Source organism: Agelaius tricolor, unplaced genomic scaffold (genome assembly GCF_023055355.1).
Source record: "Agelaius tricolor isolate 1412-34295 unplaced genomic scaffold, bAgeTri1.0.p SCAF_3, whole genome shotgun sequence".
NCBI classification, from domain to species: domain Eukaryota; kingdom Metazoa; phylum Chordata; class Aves; order Passeriformes; family Icteridae; genus Agelaius; species Agelaius tricolor.
Window position 1 is genome coordinate 66,018,143 of NW_027269263.1, and position 18,019 is coordinate 66,036,161.

An 18,019-nucleotide genomic window follows, 5' to 3' on the forward strand; every position below is an offset into this window, starting at 1 on the left:
AATCTCACAGTAAGTTGTTTTGTTTTCTAATGACTCAAGCCTTTTCATGGATTCACTTTTAGAGTCATCACTCAATGTGGCCAGCAGCAAAATGAAAATAATTTGCCACAGACTACTGCCTACCATAAACAGGATGAATAATTAGTTGGGGTGGCTTCAGTAATTAAATAAAATAGAAGGAAGAAAAAACCTAAGGACTACATCTGAAGTTGTAAATTTAATTCATGCTCAAGGAAGAAAAAGCTGTGCTAAATCATCTCTAGAAATATAAACAAAAATGATCATTTACTTGCTTTGGTAAAAGGGATATGGTATTCTTCACTTTTTTTTTTTTTTCCTCCATGTAAAAGTTGCAATCCTGCAGCAAGGGAGAGGCTGGGGAACCTCCACCAAAGTGAAAGAGCCTTTTTTGGATGGATACAGGACCACACATGGGGATTTTGCAGCAGGATTTGGGCCAATATGTTACACTAAAAAAGAACAATTGGGAAAGGGATATGAATCATAGCTGAGACAGTATCTTCATTAAAATACATTCAGCATTTCAAAAGGCACCAAAAATCAGTCCTCCAGCTCTTATAATTTAAAAGACCACAGAACAGAGAAATGTGGGTATGTCAGTAAATACACTCACAAAGATTGATGAAAGCTGTAAAGATCACTGGAATTCCTTCAGCACACCTTGGAGAGGAGCAAGATCATTTTTCATTACTCTGCCTCCTCACTTAGGTGGTCTATTGATCATATCAAAAATGATTTCACCATTACATGCTCTTTTACAGCACAAGTTGGATTGACACCCAGAGCAGCAGTTCTGTCAATGCACAGTTAACACAGCCCTTCCCTGCTAAAATAATTGGGATGCCCATTAGCACAGCAATAAACACAGACTTTTACTGCTTGTGCTCTATTGTTTAATTTTCCCAAACAATGGTTAGCCCTTCTCCATTTTTCTCCACTTGTCACGGTCATATTTTCTGGAAAAATCTCCTTGCCCAGGACTCTTCCCCTGAGAAGCTGAGAAGCCTCAGAAAAAAAAAAAAAAGGAAAACAATATTATCTCATTTGCTTCTCCTGTGTTTTGCTGCTTTGGAATGTGGTTGGAGATTGTTTATCCAAGAGGAGATTGTTTCATGGGTTTCATGTGAATTGTTTTTCACTTATTGGCCAGTGGAGGCCAAGCTATGTTGGACTCTGGAGAGAGAGTCACGAGATTCATTATTATCTTTTTAGCCTTCTGTCTGTATCCTTTCTGTATTCTTTAGTATAGTTTGTTATAGGTTAGTTAGTATTCTTTAATATAATATAGATAATAAATAAACAAATAAATAAATAAATAAATAAATAAATATAATAAATAAATACATGAAATTAAATTAAATATTAAATTAATTAATAAAATAATAAATTAGCCTGAGAACATGGAGTCAGATTCATCATTCCTTTCAGTGATGGGGGTCTCAGAAAACACCAAACTCTCTGAAGTATTCCTTCTTTTCCCCCCGCCTCCTCTTTAAATCCTCAATGAGTTCTCCTCTGGAGCTCTCCCCTGGATAAGCAATGTCTCACAGGGTAACCAACACTGCCCACAGCTGTGTCCCACAATGGCCCCACGCTGCTGCCACTCTGTCTGTCCAGGGCTTTGGTCACGGTGCCTGAACTGCTCCAAACACTGCCCTTATTCATCCAAACGTGCACAGGGAGGGGCTGCCAGCAGGATTCCTTTACCTGTTTCCCCACCACAAAACAGAGCAATAAATGGAATGGGTCATGAGCTACTTGGCTGGCAATGCAAACCTAAGGCTTGACAAGTCAATAAAAAGCCAATCATTCCCTCCCCAGCCACACGTAGGGAGCCAAGGCTGGAGGCAAACAATTTGGATATGCCTGCACAGGGAGCTTAATGAACCCCCATTCAGCTTTTGTGGGCAAACACTATGAAGACAATAATGTAAATTATCAAAGTCTGACTAGTGTACCACTAAATAGCACCCAAGGTTCAAAAGTTTCTTCATTGATTTATCTGTATGAGAACAACTCTATTAAAAACTGAAGCTCCTGAATATACACCCAAGATGATTCTGTAACAATCAGGTGCATTCTTGGAAACTGAACAGGGCAGGATTCTAGTTTAACTCAAACTAGCAGCAAAGTCTTGGATATCCAGCATTTCTTCCCAAATTCACATAGAGCTTGAACATTTTTAAAAGAACAAATATTCATGTTACAGCAGCAACTCAGATCCCCAGTGAGCTTTGGGGAGCACCAACACTGTCCTTGCCTAATTTCTTTCTTCAGCCAGGTCAGTAAGAAGCACATGGATGTATTATTTAAAACCCTTTTCTTCTTCTTTCCTTTCTTGGTGCCATGGCCTTTCAAAGTCTGATTGTGGATATGTGTGTGCAGTTTTCCCAAGAAAATTCAATCTCTGGAGACTTTGCAGCTCAACTCTTTTGTAAATTAAGCTTGTTGTAGATAGAAGATGCCTCATTAAGGCATCTCTTTTTTGGTGAGTATACACTTGGTGGCACTCTGCATGCTACAGGTGACATTCTATAGTTCTGTAGGATTTCAAAAAGTATGAGTGGAGAACTGATTTACTAAAATTTCATGTTGCACTTAACAAATTCTTGAGCAAACAGAACTAAAAGAGGGCAGGGTTAGATTGGGTATTGGGAAAAAAATTCTTTCTTGTGGGGGTTGTGGAAGTTCTTAGATGAAGATCTAATCAAGAAACTTGGTGTAATAAACTAGGTCCTGTCCTCCTAGTCCCAAAAATATTCCTCTGGGTCACTGATGTTACACAGAGAGGTCACATCTATGATCACAGGATAATTTCTCCATCTAGACCCTTGGTTTTGAGATTCTCTACACAGGATGTAGCTGGTTCTGCTCGTGGCCTTTGTCATGGGGGTTTTATCATGCAGCTGAATGAGCCTCCACACAAAAATAAGCTGGCCTTGGACTGATAATATCCTACAATGTAATTAAATTTTTAGTGGGTCCAATTAAGTATCTTGGTAACAAAATTTTTTGCATCCCTTAATCCTTTTAGGATTTTATCTTACAATCCACAGGTTATTTAATATACATTTTTATAGGCATCCACACATAGGTATCTGAGCATGTGTGTGATTTGTTTTTGGAGAAAGTCACGTATCTACTCACTTTAAAAATATCGAAGACAAGGGGCAATTTCATTAGAGCAGCAGGTCAGGTTTACCAGTTAAACATTGTTAAAATGCCTGTCTTTCCCCTTCTTCCTGTCTGCTTTCCAGGGTCCCTGCTGATGGCAGAGTTATGATATGGGTCTGGAGCAAAAGTCTGAAATTTAAGATAAATTTAGAGACCTAATTTCACAAAAAACATATATCCTGCTTCCAGGGCACTGAAACAGCACCCAGTGAGTAGTTCTGTGCTTTGTGGTCTGGCATTAGTGTCAGCAGCCATGTGTTTTTTCTTAAAAGCCGTATTTAAGTGTAGCATAAATTTATCAACAGTATCAAACATTACAGCATGTACTTTTGCTGAAGTTTATGTCAGCTGCAGTAGCAGCTGGAATGTCAACACCTTATCAATACATATGATTTTAAAAAACTTATGTGTATGAGAAATGATAGTGCTTAGGAAAAATAACAAGACAAAAAGAAGCCATGATGTAATTGAATAAAAGTATTAAACCCTACTCATCATTTGCAGTTCATTTAAAATTTAAAAGTCTGTGTTTTTTGTTTTGCTTGTTTTGTTTTGCAAAAAGATAGCATCACTAGTTCCTTCCTATACTAACTCAGTTAGCAATCTACCTTGATAACACTGGAATGGGAAAAAAAAAAAGTGAAAACCCTTCCAACATATCATTCAAATCATATCTAAAAAAGTGGTCATAAATATTTTAGAACCCAAGCAAACCAATAAGAGTAAGGCCCATTAAGGATAAGATCTTTTACAACAAATTAAATAAAACAATTTATTGAAGCCTGGACTTGAGATAAACTAGATTTACTAGCTGACCTTTTATTCATTTAAAGAACAAAATTAGCTCTAATTGCATTAGAATGGAATCCAGTAAATTTCTTCTAATGTGGCATCCATGCAAGTATTGCTGTAATTGTTTACAACTAAGATGGAAATGCTTTGATAATAATCTACTTTCTTCTTGTTTTACTGTGCAGTTAAAACACTTGCAAAAAAAACTCTTAAGTAGGACAATTTTTCCAATATTGGTTTGTCCATCCATCAGCAAAAATACATTTTCATGTCTATTAACCCAGTGCTGTTAATAGCTACTTCTTTTGAGCTGATGCATGCTGTAAGAACATTTGCACTCCAGACAAGCCTGAATGCAGGTATTAACTTTGAATCTGGGAAAAATATGGACTTTTATTCACAAACACAAGAGAAAAGACTTTCCTGCTGCTGCCATCACTGCTTTGTACACTGGACCAAGCAGAGGAGTCAAGAAGTAAAATTATAAAATCATAGAATCATTTGGGTTGGAAGGGACCTTAAACATCATCCAGTGCCACCCCCTGCCATGGGCAGGGACACCTTCCACTGTCCCAGGTTGCTCCAAGCCCTGTCCAACCTGGCCTTGGACACTTCCAGGGATCCAGGAGCAGCCACAGCTTCTCTGGGCACCCTGTGCCAGGGCCTCACCACCCTCACAGGGAAGAATTTCTTCTTCATTTCCCATCTAACCCTGCCCTCTGTCAGTTTGAAGCCAGTCCCCCCTATCCTGACACCCCATGCCTTTGTAGAAAGTCCCTCTGCAGCTTTTTTGGAGCCCTTTAGGCACTGGAAGGGGCTCTGATGTCCCTCCACAGCCTTCCCTTCTCCAGGCTGAAGAGCCCCAGCTGCTCACTGCACTGCAAAGGCATTTTGCTCACTGCTGCTGTGTTACTCAGCCAACTTGTGCTGGGGCTGTGCTGAGTTTATGGGGTGATGTGAATCTCCAGTCCATGCACCATCAATCTGACACTTTTGCTTCAGATTCCTGAAAGCCCTGTGCCTCATGAAGATCTGTAAGTGCTTCTGTTAAAGATGTTCTGTATGACATTCCCCCAAACAAATCAACTTCCAATTGAACAGGTGCTTGGGTACTTCCAAAAGCCTCCAAACAGCTTTTTTCTCTAACAGAGAAACTGAAAAACTGAAATGACCAATTTCTCCATCTAGTTTCTACTCATATCAAATTCTAGGAATCCCTATAAATTTTCCTTGCACTTTTCTATGGATATTCATGGTGTCCTTAAACAATCCCATGCCAGTTAATTCCAGAGACAGGCCAATTGAAACACAACATTTTTATATGATAATTGCCAGATATTTAGAACCTCATTACCAACACAGATGAAACATAAGTTTAACTCTCCCTTACTATAACACATCAAAAAGCATTTATTTCTGCCTGTTATGAGGCCCTCAGATGGGGGCCAAGGTGCCACTAAAGATGTAAAAATGAATCTGGAAATAAACTGAGTTCCCCAAAAGTCCATGAAATGAGATGTCAGTATCTCAGACCAAGGGCTGGCAGGGATGACAATGATGCACCCACATGATTTGAAGCAAACAGATGGAGCCTGAAGTCCCCTCTCAAAATGTGTGTGGGTATGAGAAAAACTGCAGTGAGGTAACTTTGAAAGATAACTGGTGCTAAAATATGGCTTCAGAATTTTTATTCAGAAGTTCTGCCTTGAAAATATGAGTTAATTTACCCCATATAAACACTCCACAGTCCTTGGAATAGAAGAAATTTAAAGTATCCATGTCTCCTCAAGGAGGAAAATGGATTTGTGGGCTTTCAAGGGACAGCATGTCCAGCCATGCACATTCAAATGATGCTCAGCAGGACAGACAATTATTCTGAGAGAGCTGGAACTTTGTACAACCTGAGGCACAGAAATTTTAGATCACACTCAAATACTGTGAAAGGAAGAAAGCAAAAATGGTCAATAACTGGGGTGTGAGTGTCCCTTAGAAAACAAGGAATGACAAGTCCCTTAGCAGCTTCAAACCAGTAAAAGCCAGGGTTACCTACTGGGGCAAAGTACGACAGCAGAGAAAAAGAAAATAATCATCAAAATCCCATTTAACTTCTAGAGCAGACAAATGAATCTTTAGGGGGTTTGGTTCATAATGGGTCTAGAAGAGAAACAACTGCATTAGCAGTATTTAATGTGAGGGATGGAAATGAAAGATCTGTGTGTGCTCATGTTTACCATTGGACATGAAAGTGTGCTTTGTGCCATGAAATCAACACGAAAAACCTGATTAAAAGAAACCCTTCACATCCAAGACAGGAGCAGCCTAAGAAGCCCGGTGACGCATGGTTTCCCCAGCCTCTCCAGCCTCCTGTTTATGCTGCATGATCTCAGGATAGGGATCACCCTATTTATGCTCATCCAGTACAAAGTAACTATTATTTGTACAACAGCACCCAATAATTAGGGAGCTAATGAAGCAGCACTTGAAATGCGTTAGGCACACTCATGAATAATCATCAACAGTTATAATAAAACAGATGTGTATAAAGGAATTCCAACTGTTATGTTTTAAAGCATAAAACAACTGTTAGCTGGGGAGTGTTGTGAAATTTAGCTGTAGGTTACACTCTGGATAAGCATCCATTACAGAAACCTCACTAAATGTCACTGGAAGCATCATGCCAGCCCAGATGGAGTCCTGTAATCCATGCCCTAGAAAGACATGGAATGGGACACACAGTAGGATGGATGGAAGGTGATGAGTCTCACTTTGCTGTATAAATGTAATTTGCCACTAATTTTTAAGCTTTTCCTATTGAAAAGAAGAGCTCCCACAAGTGCCAGAGGTGAGCACACACCTCACAGATGGATTTATTTGTACTTACATCTTGTCTTGGCCTGCGCCCACTCTTAAAGTCAGCCGAGGAATAACCGGAGATGGAGCTGGAACAACTGGTTCCACCTTTATCTGTACAGGAGAACACAATCATCAATCAAAGACTGCAAGCAGACTCCCAAAATATATTAATTACATGAAAGCACTGATGGAGTTAACCAGAGTATATCACCTTAATGAAACAAAACTATGACAGACTAATCACTGCTCTCTCACACGTTGTCCCATGGCGTGGATGGGTCTCAGTCTGCAGGGAGACCCAGCTCTAGAAATTCACAAATACAAACCCTAAGCTAAAAGAAACCAACTTCAAATTTTGCTCCATTTGTACCTCCAATTTCTTAGCAAATCTTCCTGATTAAGTACTTTCCTAGAGACATGAAACTTCCCAGTTTGTTTCTAAACAATGTCATGAAATGCTTTGATCTTAGTGCTCAAACTTGTCAGGCACCCATTGGTGTTTGCACATTTTTCTGAGATTTAAATTCAGTTATTTCCCAGGTTCATCACATAAATGTACCATGAGTCTCTTGAATCAAAAGGAGAGACAAAGGAAGCAAATAAACTCCAAGGTGAATTCACCAACACTGAATACTTTATGAAAGTTCTTATCCACACAGGCATAACAGCCCCTGCATTTTACTGCAATTAGGCTGAGGTTTTTAATGACTATTTTTCAAGTGGCCTGGGATTCCAATCTTGGTATCTGGTAGAGTTTAGATCATTTGAATATGTCCTTGAACTTATGGAACCAGTATATGCCAAAATTACCAACTCCCATTGAGCTACTGGTTTGCAAAACCTGTCCAGAATGACCACAGATGCTACAGCTGACACTGTAATGATTCTCCAGGCATTCATTACTCAACTTATGTCCATATATGACAAATATATATACATTATATAGAAAGAGATATACATATAAAAACAGAGATGGAGACTGATCTCATTTTGAGCATGTGTGTCACCATATTTCATAAAACAACCACTTGGCTGAATCTGCTCCAGGAGCTTAGACAAAACTAATATGCATACAACTAAATGGAAACCTGATCAGATTTCCAGTTTCATAAACCTTTCACAGAAAAAGGGAGGGCAAACAATCAATGCAAAGCACAGAATGCAGTGTGGGAGAGAGCAGGCCAGAGTGGAAGGGCTCAAGTGGGACTTATTTTGAGAAAGGTGATGACAAAATCTCATGCATTTTGGCAAAAGAATTGGAGCTGCTCTCCAGGAGATGTCTAGGCCAGAGAGAGAGAGAGAGCAGCCTGAGTGGTGTTCCTGCTCTGACACAATGAACTGTGCTTTGCAATGCAGCTCTCCATGGATATGGATTAGCTGATTTCACAGGCCCCTCTGCACTCTTTGTTTATGTAGAACCATTTCTTGTTACGTCATTCCCCTGGAGTGTTGCAAGAGCTTTTTTCCCCTGAAGTTTCAAATGCCTCCAACAATTTCACTGCCATCTTCCACAGGTGACAGGTGAGTCCTTTCTCTGTTTTCCCAGCATCTTAACCTGTAACATCACCCACTGCTTAGAGACTGAAACTGAACCCTGGCTACTGCAGGCTCAGGACTATGGCTTTGCACAGCCTATTTTGCCTCTTTTCCTGCAGGTTTTTCCTCCTTCTTTAGTGCCTGTTTTGAATACAAAACATCTCAGGACAGGCATTGCTGCTGCAGCTTCCAGCACACAGCACAGAGAGATGCCCATGCCATTTATAAAGGTCCTTGGTCCATTCTAAACTGTGGTGGTGTGGGCTCACAGGGCAGAAGAAAAGCACATAAACCACTTCTTTGTGCTCAGACACCAACATCACAGTCTGCCAGGAGAGGAAAACAGGGCTCCACCAGAATGCTAAATCTTTTCCTTTGATACAAGAGGACAGGAAGCATCTTTCTACAACATGAGTTTGTGTGTAGGGTTTACATCATTAGACTGGGGAGAAAACTAAGGAGCATTCACAGTTTCATCCTGCAGAGCTTGGTCCTCCTCTACACTGATGACAGGATTCTGACACAGGAGCAAGGGCAGCTCACTTTGGGGCAGCTCTGGCAAGCCCTGCCCTGATGCAAGGATGGCTCCATTTCTCATGAAGCAGTTCCTCAACTACTTTAGTTTCCAGCTCAGCTTATTAAGGTTAGCTGAAACTGGGTCAGCAGCTGCTCCCTGAGCTGCTCAGTCACTCCTACAGCGTGCCTGGTAATCTCTGGAGTACAAATGGGGTGTAACTGCTCCAAGTGTTTGCTTTTCACCTGGAGGAGCTCACAAGGCAGTGCCCCAGATCTCCTTTTCTGGCTCTGAGGGCAGCACCCAACACCACTGCAGGGCACAGAGCTGCAGGCAAGCCCTGAGACAAAGCTTCTCCTCCTTGGTGCCATCACCAAATACACCCAGCATGAAGCCTTCAGCTTCTGTTTTCTGCCATTTATGCAGTGCTCTGTTTGCTGCCCTGTACCTTTCAGCAGCCTGGGGCAAAATTCCAGGAAAAACTTGATAAAAAGCCTCAATCACCCAACAGGATTGGATGTGCACAAAGGTAATAACTACAACAAGGCTCAAAAATGGGAACATTACAGCTGAGTCAGTTTTTGTTTAACTACAGCAATATTAGAAATGGGACTCTGATATTTCCTCCTGGCCATCAGGAGCTGAAACTGCAGTGAGCCCACAAACTCATCTCCCAGGCTGTGCTTACAGCTCCGAGGTGGATGCACTGTGGCAGATTAAATGTCCAAGCTGTAACTTGATCATTTGCTCTTGCAGCACAACTGCTGCCTAAATAAGTCATTGTGTGATCTAAAAGCTAAATTAAGGAAACATGTACTTTTAGGGGTTAAAACGAAAGAGCAGCATTCTGGAGTAATACTGGGAATTGGGGCCAGCAGAAGAGCATTTACAGTGGATTACTAAGCTTCCCAAATCACCAAAGAGGTAAAGTCCAGCAATATAAGACTCCTTTGTAGCTAACTAAAAATACATTGTCAGTGGATTTGTCCAGTTTTATGTATAAGCAATACTTCTTTCACCTGAACTAATACTAGTAGTCATATAAGCCCCTTATTGCCATGTGCTGCATTTTTTTTGCTAATCTTCAAGGATTTAGCTTCTTTGCCACATACCTCAGGGCACCAACTGATAAAGCTCTAACTCTCCATTTTTCCAGGACACCAGCAGTGCGGCCTTGCAAAAAATGAAAATCGCTCAAGAGATTTAAAGGGGAAATTTATTTTTAAAATCCTGACTTGCAGCAAAGAGGTGGATTTAAAAAAAGCTTATCTCTCAAGAATCAGTTTAAATTTTAATTCTATCTGGGGACTCTTTCATGCATTCTAGCTTTAAAGTTTATCTTTTGACAGGGACTTTTTGCCAAGGTAATGGGGCAGCTTTGTCAATTTAATTTGTCCAAGTTTTTATTAGTGTTGAACTCCTTTTCCTAATGTATAAATATGGTGAGTCTATACTGAATCTTTACCAGTTTGTATTTGTTTATGTGTCTTTTTATCACTCTAAAAGCAAACTTGACACAGAAAACTGCAGAAGAAATGCAAAACTGAAGGTATGGAAAACAAGCAACTCATTGCCTCTATTTTACATACACCCATATTTAGCAGAAATTCTCAACGAAATACTGCCAAAGCTGCTCAGGCACAAGGGGCAGACAGACAAAATAGGGAATCTGTGAAAATGTTGCTCCAGTCTAAAACCAGACATGAAATTATCATGGACAACTGGGCCACTACCCTGTTGATCACAAATTCATCCACAGCACACAAACATTAGTTCTCCACATCAGCCAGATTCTGCATGGAAAAACCATTTGTAAACTTAAAAAATATATCAAGTTTTGAAATCAAAACTTTGTTGCAAGTCCAGCAGGTAATGTAAGAGTGGCAACAAAAGGAGAATGAGGAATGTCCCAAATCTGAGCTTGTACAAACTGAGTATTACACTCAAAGCAGGATGTAAAGAGCATCTTGGTAAAACTGGGACTCACACAGTGCTTCCTGAGGCTAAGGATAGAGATTTAGGAACTCTTGTATCCAAGGTTATCACACAGGAAGACAATCTTCTTTCTTTTCTTCTTTCTTTTCAATGTTAACAATTTAATGCGTATTATAAGGTGAAGTGACAAAAAAATTAGAGCAAATCCTGAATTAGGGGAGCTGCTTCTAATGGGATTTCAAATCTGATAACATGCAAATATGCTGGTTTCATTTCTTAAATATTAAATATATTCTCAAGATTAGGTGATATTGGAAAGAAGAAATTATCTTTGGCTGATGTAAATCAGTAAGAGTTACAGGAATGGAAGGAGCTCAAACCCCTTGAAAATTAGCTCTCCCCTTCTGTCTCTCAAGCATAAGACTCCAAAGAAAGGTGACATTTGAACACTTAGACCATAATTTGAAAATAATTTTCTTACTTCAAACAAATTGGAGCAACAAGGGGGCAGATTTGCTAAGGGAAGATTCAGCAACTCTTTTCAGCATGTAAGATAACATTTATTTGAAGGCAGTCTGCTTCTCATTTCTGTCCACCTGGGAATTTCCAGGCTTCTACAAACCTCAAAACAGCAGATTTTTGGAAACAAAATTAAAAGTTTATATGAAAGGTATAGGGCTGCTGCCCTTCTAGTGGAAACCCACAGACTTTCTGCAGCACAACACTGCATCCCTTATTGTGTGTGTTGTTGTTGTGTCTGAGCCTCAGCTTTTCCAAGTGAAAAGAAGGCTGAGAAAAGCCAGGACAATCTCACATTTCAAATTCACAGAACTAGAATTCCACTGTTTTCTTTTCCAGAGATGTGGGACAATCTCTGAAGCTCTTGGTGGATGCCTTCCTTGGAGCTGTTATCATTAAGAAACACCAATCCTGTAACCACACTTCTCCTCAAAGCTCTTAGACAGTGCTCAGCAGCAAACACAGGAATCCATGTGGATTCTTCAAGCAAGTGTGACATCTCACTTCATCCAACCAGCTTACCTTTTCATGTTTGTGTTTCTCCTTTTCTTTCTCTTTCTTTTCTCTTTCTTTCCTCTCCTTTTCCTTCTCCTTCTTTTCCTTTTCTTTGTCCTTCTCCCTTTCTTTCTTTTTCTTCTTCTCTTTTTTGTCCTTCTTCTTCTCTTTAGGTTTCTCTTTGTCCTCAAATAGTTTTTCGGGTAGCATGGGAGACAAGGAAGGTAACATGCTGGGAAGCCTCATGGCAGATGGTGTGCTGAACAAGGGCATGGACATTTCTTTAGGAGGTAACACAAGAGGTGCTGATGGCACCTTTATCTTATCTTCCTTACCCTTATCTTTGAGTTTCTCTTTGTCTTTTTTATCCTTGTCCTTTTTGCCTTTCTCTTTCTCTTTCTTTTTATCTTTATGTTTTTCTCTCTCTTTTTTGGTATTGCCATCTTTCAACTTTACTTTTGTGTCAGCATCCTCAAAGTCCTTTAGTTTGAATTTATACGGATCAGGATCCTCCTCTTTAAGTAGTTCCTTCCACTGAAACTTTGCTTCCTTGTTTCCTTCCTTGTCTTTATCTTTCTCCTTGTTCTTTTCCTTCTCCTTATTTTTCTCCTTGTTTTTCTCTTTATCTTTTTCTTTTTGTTTTTCTTTCTTCTTCATTTTAGTTTTCAGCTCTTTTTTCAATTTCTTTTTCACTTCTGTCGATGAAGCCAACTTGGTTTTCTCCTCATAGACTTTGAGAAGAGGCTCTGGAGTTGGAGGTGAAGCAGAAGGAGAGGAGAAATAAGTGAAGTTGGTAGGTGGATTAGAAGGTGTCCCCATGTTTGCCTTCCGAATGACCTCATCAATTGAGTCATCCATTGTCCATGAAATGTCTGAACTTGAAGTCCCACCTGAGGCAGGTATTGGAGTTGCTCCCGCCTTATTTGCATTATTGGCAGGAACAGAAGGTTTAGGAGTTGTAGACTCTGAAATAGAAAGTCTTTTAGGACTGGTAAAAATTTCCCCTTCTGATTCAGAGCCAGAGGAAAACTCGAAGGGATCCGGCTCTCGTTCTGCACACGCACGAGCGATCACAGCATCGATTGAATCATCGATGGTCTTGTCCATGACCGGCACTTTCTTCACCTGGTTGTCCAGATTTGGCTTGGGGGCAGGCTCAGGTGGTGTCTGTCCCTGTTTCACTTGGATATTTTCCTTTCCTATCTTCTCACTCAATGCAACCAGAGGGGGTCTACTCGGTGGTTCAGGCTTCACAGGTGGTTGTGGAACGTGAGCAGGAACCTTTGGACTTTTGGGACTTTTTGGGCTCTTGGCGCGACCTGGTGACTTTTTTTCTTTGGATCCAGGTTTTGGTGAACGAATGGGACTCCCAGCTACCACTGGAGAGGGTGTAGTTTTGGGTGATTTTGTCTTTTGTCCTGGAGAACTTGTCTTGGACTTTGTTTTGGGTACGAACGGCTTTGCCTCTAAAGGTTTGGGGGTGGGCACTTGGGGTTTTGCAATGGGAGCCAACATCGGTGGTTCTGGAGAAGGGGGGGCAAGGTCTGTACTGTCCTGAACGTGAACTGGAGAAAGCATTGGTGGGACTTTTTGTGTATTTATTGAGCTAAGAGGCTCACGTTGTTCAACAGTTCCATCCAAGGCATCCCCTTTGGAAACAGACAGTTTTGGCCTTTTCACAGGTGGGAATTCCTCAGCATCAGGACTTTCTAATGGTCTCTTGCTCAAGTAGTTCTCATCATTAATTGCCTCATCCTCTTCCATATCTCCTTCTTCTTCCAGTGGGACCTGCATGGCCTCTGCAGATGTACCTCCATCGGTAGGAACCTGCTCCTCTTCCTCTTCTGCAACAAAGAACATTTGGAAAAGCATTAGGATAACTGAAATGTGTCTTACATAAACAAACAAGCACCACAACAAATATACATGGGCAGCTCAGCCCAGAAGAGACAACTGGCCACCGTTCTTACTGGTTTGCTTGGAGGAACGTGTGGCACCTCCTGTGTCACATCAGCCACCACCAGAACTGGCAGGTGCCCTCACTGCAGCGTAACACTGAACCCATGAGCAAAGGACAGGAGGGTAGAGCTCACCAATGGCAGGCCCAAAGTGTCAGTTCTACCCAAAACCATGCTAATGACTTCTTCATTCATTTTTAAATGAAGGGAAAGAGGTTGAAGCATTTTTTGCTGTAACACAGTGACAAAGTAAAATTACCCAGAACTGTTTTTCTTGCCTATATATCACACAAGTTTGACTGCAGATTAACTACTAGGAAAACATCTTCCTAAACCTAGTTTATTCTTCCTGAAGCAGCACAGGCTGAAGGTTAAAGCAGAGGACTAAGCCCCATTCACCTGCCAGGTTCTGTCTCTGATACCATCTCAAGAGCTGCTGCAGGTGGACATTATCTGTTATGACTTTATGGGAACGCCCCAGCACTGTGTGTGTGTGTTGGTTCAGATCAGGAACGTGCCTTTGAAATGCATTTTCCCATCATCTCCCTTACTGTTGTTTTGTTTGCATTGTGGGACAATCCTGGAGTGCATATGCCAGCTTCCTGCAGCAGTGCAACCAAAATGAAGAAGGAATTCACCTAGCACACTTCAGAGCAAATGGGCATTCAGGCTATGAGACCAAAAACCAGCTTTTGAAAACAAGATAAACCTGAAATCTACACAGTGCAGACATCAGACATCAACTATTCCAAACCAGTGTGGATACCACCTGTGTGATTGCTCTGCTTTTTTGTTTAATCACAATTTTTTTTTCTCTACATACAACACCATCTTCAGAGCCACACGTGACATTATGGTGCAGAGAAAGGAGAAAATCCACTTGAGATCTCCCAACAAATCCACAGTAGATTTAAAAAGAGAACCTCTGATCTCCACAACCACAGCCAAGCACTTTATCCTCTTTGATACACTTCCTCACTTTCAAAATGGAATTATCCGAGCAGGAAAAAGGATTCTTAGTCCTGAATAAGAATGTCTACACAGGCATTAACCTGACACATTTGTATTTGGAGTAATTACATCATTACACCTCTGTTGGTTAACATTCCTACACAGACAACCTCATTTCACTTTACCCCAAGTTTCTGTTTACCCACCTGCAAAAACTCAAGACATTTTGTGTATCAGAGTTTCTGAGGAAAGATATCCAGTGCCCCAAGATTCTCACATGAAATATGTAGTAAAAAACATTTATGAGGACAGTGGCTATAACCCAACTTCCTAATGAGCAGGTGGCTTTAATGAAAAAAGCACCAAGAAACTTGAAACATTCCACTAAACACCATTTAAAACTCAGCAAGACAGCATCTTTCTGAAATAGCTCTTTTCAAGGAATTTATTTTCAGGTTTTCTGCGCTGGTGTTTCTCTACTGTAATGTGTCAATGCTCTGATTTAGGAGAGTTGAGTCAAGAGCCCTGGGCTGCAGCACAAATCTTGCCAGCATCACAAATTAAGTAAAATGAGCTAGCAAGTCTGGCTTTCGCCAGGGCCCAGAGGATTTACAGCAGCCAGCCCAGAGAGGAGACTTTGCCTGAGGATAAAGTCTTAGCCTTCCGTGAAAAACAGAAATGTTAGGGAGTTAGGTTTTGCCTGGCTGGGCACTGACATTGAATTTTTGAAACTGCAAAGTTAGAGTATAACTGAGAAATCACTCTGGACTGAGCCTGCACCTGCTATGGGGGAAAAAAAATCTGCTTCCCCATCATGGAAGTAATTTCAATCTCTGTTTAAGCTGCTGCAGAAATCAGCTGCCTTCACCCGCTCAGAAGGTTTTGGGGATGAAGAATGAGCATTCATCAGATGTCACACAGTATTGCTTGCTACTGAGAAATTCCCTCCAAACCCCATTCCACCTACTTCAGAACTGAGAGTTTGTTTTCATTTAAAAGTAGGAGATTAAATTTAAAACAAACATCATACTTTAAAATTGGGATTTAGAGAAATCTTCTGCCTCAGCCACAAGATGAAAAGTGTAGCCAAATTAAAATATTAGGAAAGATAGGGTTTGATGATACAGACTTTAGAATAGAAAAGGAATATTAGAATAGAGATAGGAATATTAACCATTTTAATACAGGAAACACAGGGATAAAAAGAGTCAATAAAGTGGAAAATAAACTACTGTAAAAATTTACACTTATTAGAAAAATTTACATTTACTAGAAAAAGATTTCTGCCCAGTGTCCACTTGAACAGCCCCTCTCTTATACTGTATCTCACAGAAGGGCACTGCAATATTTCATATTTTTATAACTCCTTCCCATCCCAAGGTGCTTCTCATATTTTACCTACTCAGGATTGCAGAATACCAGCAGCTGCTGGATCAAAGGCAAAAAAACAATTTCAGAGGAGCTTTGGAGAACAGGGACCGGAGTTCTGTACAATAAAAAAAGAGCAATGCTTATTTTTTTTTTAATAAGGCCAAGTAAAGTTTGCAGCGGGCCCACGAAGTTTCTGTGATCTTGTGTGGAGGTGCCAGGGAAGGGCAGAAAGGTTAAAGTGCAGTTTGTAGAGGTGAGACAAGAAATCGGGGTGTCTTGACTCCAGCTTTCATGCACATTCCTGCAAGCCACAAAGATAACTTAGTAAGGAAGCAGAAGCATTACCATCCCTTTTATATGGACTTGGATTCCCCAAAACATCTGGAAAAAATTGCCTGGGTCAGTCCTGAACAATCCAGGGACTAAGGAAGTTCATGAGCACTTAACTACTGACACACATTCACCACTTTTCAGACATGCTCAGATGACAATCTGGAATCCTATCGTGGTCAAATGAAATCCAAATTTCTCTTGGAACAAGGCCACAGTCTGATCCTTAGCAAGGACTGGTTTTCTGCCAGGCAGCAGCTTTCAAACCCGAGCCACCACAGCTGTGGCAGAAAACAATGAAGCACTTTTTTTTTTTTTTTTTTTTTTTGGTTTTTTTTTTTTGGTGGTGGTGGGGGGTTTAGTTAATTAGAGAAAGTGAAATTTCTATCTTGAGTTCAAGACCTACGGCTCTTTTTCCTCCCAAAGGATTCACACCAGAGCAGGAACTAAACATGGAAAAACATCAGATTTTAAGTGTTTGCTGCCCGACTTGGTGATGAGCATTTACAACCACGTGGCCACTTCCTCACCTTGTCCATCTCGTTTGCCACCCTGCACTTCTGGATGCACCATCCTTTGTGCACAGGACTGCTTTTAAACTCTCTTTACTGCCATTTCTCCCCATCTCCAGCCACCTTTATTAATGATCCAGCCCGAGTTAGCATCTATAGGTCAAATGGATATCACCTCAACCATCTGCCCTCATAACTCTCCCCTGTAATGAAAGGAGACTGGAGCTGTTTGGGAGGTTTCTCAAGATAACAGATACATTTTTTTTGGTCGTTAGAGAAGTCAGTGCTGGATCAATATTAATGCTCACATTACTAAAGCTATAGAGAGCAATTGTTTATTATGTCAGCAGGCCCCCTGTGCAGAGCCTGGGTTACAGGAGGGATGAGTTCTGCCATTGCAGCACTGAATTTGTCCATCACTGAAATAAAACAAGCTGAAAGCTGTCAGCATGCTGCCTATGAGAAATCTGGTTAGAAAGGCAGCATTTCTCACTTGAGAATATTAGGCTGTGCCAGGGAAGTGGTGGAATCACTGTCCCTGGAATTGGTCAAAAAACATGTGGATGTGTCACCTGGGGACATGGATTTGGTGGTGACTTGGCAGTGTTGGGTAAATGGACTTGATGATCTCAGAGGGCTTTTCCAACCTAAATGATTCAATGGGTGACAACATCACCTGGGTCTATGTCAGAAGGCAAATTCACTTTTATGAAAGGATGATTTTGAAGTTAGGGGAGGAAGGAATCCATGCTTCTCTTGACCTAGGTCTGCAGGGTGATTTGGGGCAGGTCACTCCACATCCTGCTGCCTTTGCACCTGACAAATGATCATAATTCCATCTCACAGAGGTGCTGGAAGAGCTGAACTTGATAAATATGCAGCATCTGGACAGAAAGCATCAGAATCCCAAATGCAAACCATGGGGATCAGTCACCTCTTCAAAAGCTGGAAAATTTCTTAAGCTGAACAGTTCAGGCAAGAAACTGAAATTTCTTTATCATTTTTAAGGAAAAAACACTAAAGAAGCTCAAACTCTATTTCTTGGTATATCATGTCCC

General features: G+C 40.8%; 1 protein-coding gene across 1 annotated transcript in view; it reads right to left on the bottom strand.

The window, feature by feature from the left end:
* Nucleotides 1-18,019, bottom strand: part of TAF3 (TATA-box binding protein associated factor 3) — a 115,518-nt gene that overhangs the window by 14,140 nt on the left and 83,359 nt on the right. Inside the window, exons 3-4 of the mRNA XM_071424137.1 lie at nt 11,867-13,683; nt 6,869-6,951 (exon numbers count right to left, since the gene is read on the bottom strand). Of these exons, the coding sequence (XP_071280238.1) occupies nt 6,869-6,951; nt 11,867-13,683 (1,900 nt within the window). The remainder of the gene's footprint in view (nt 1-6,868; nt 6,952-11,866; nt 13,684-18,019) is intronic.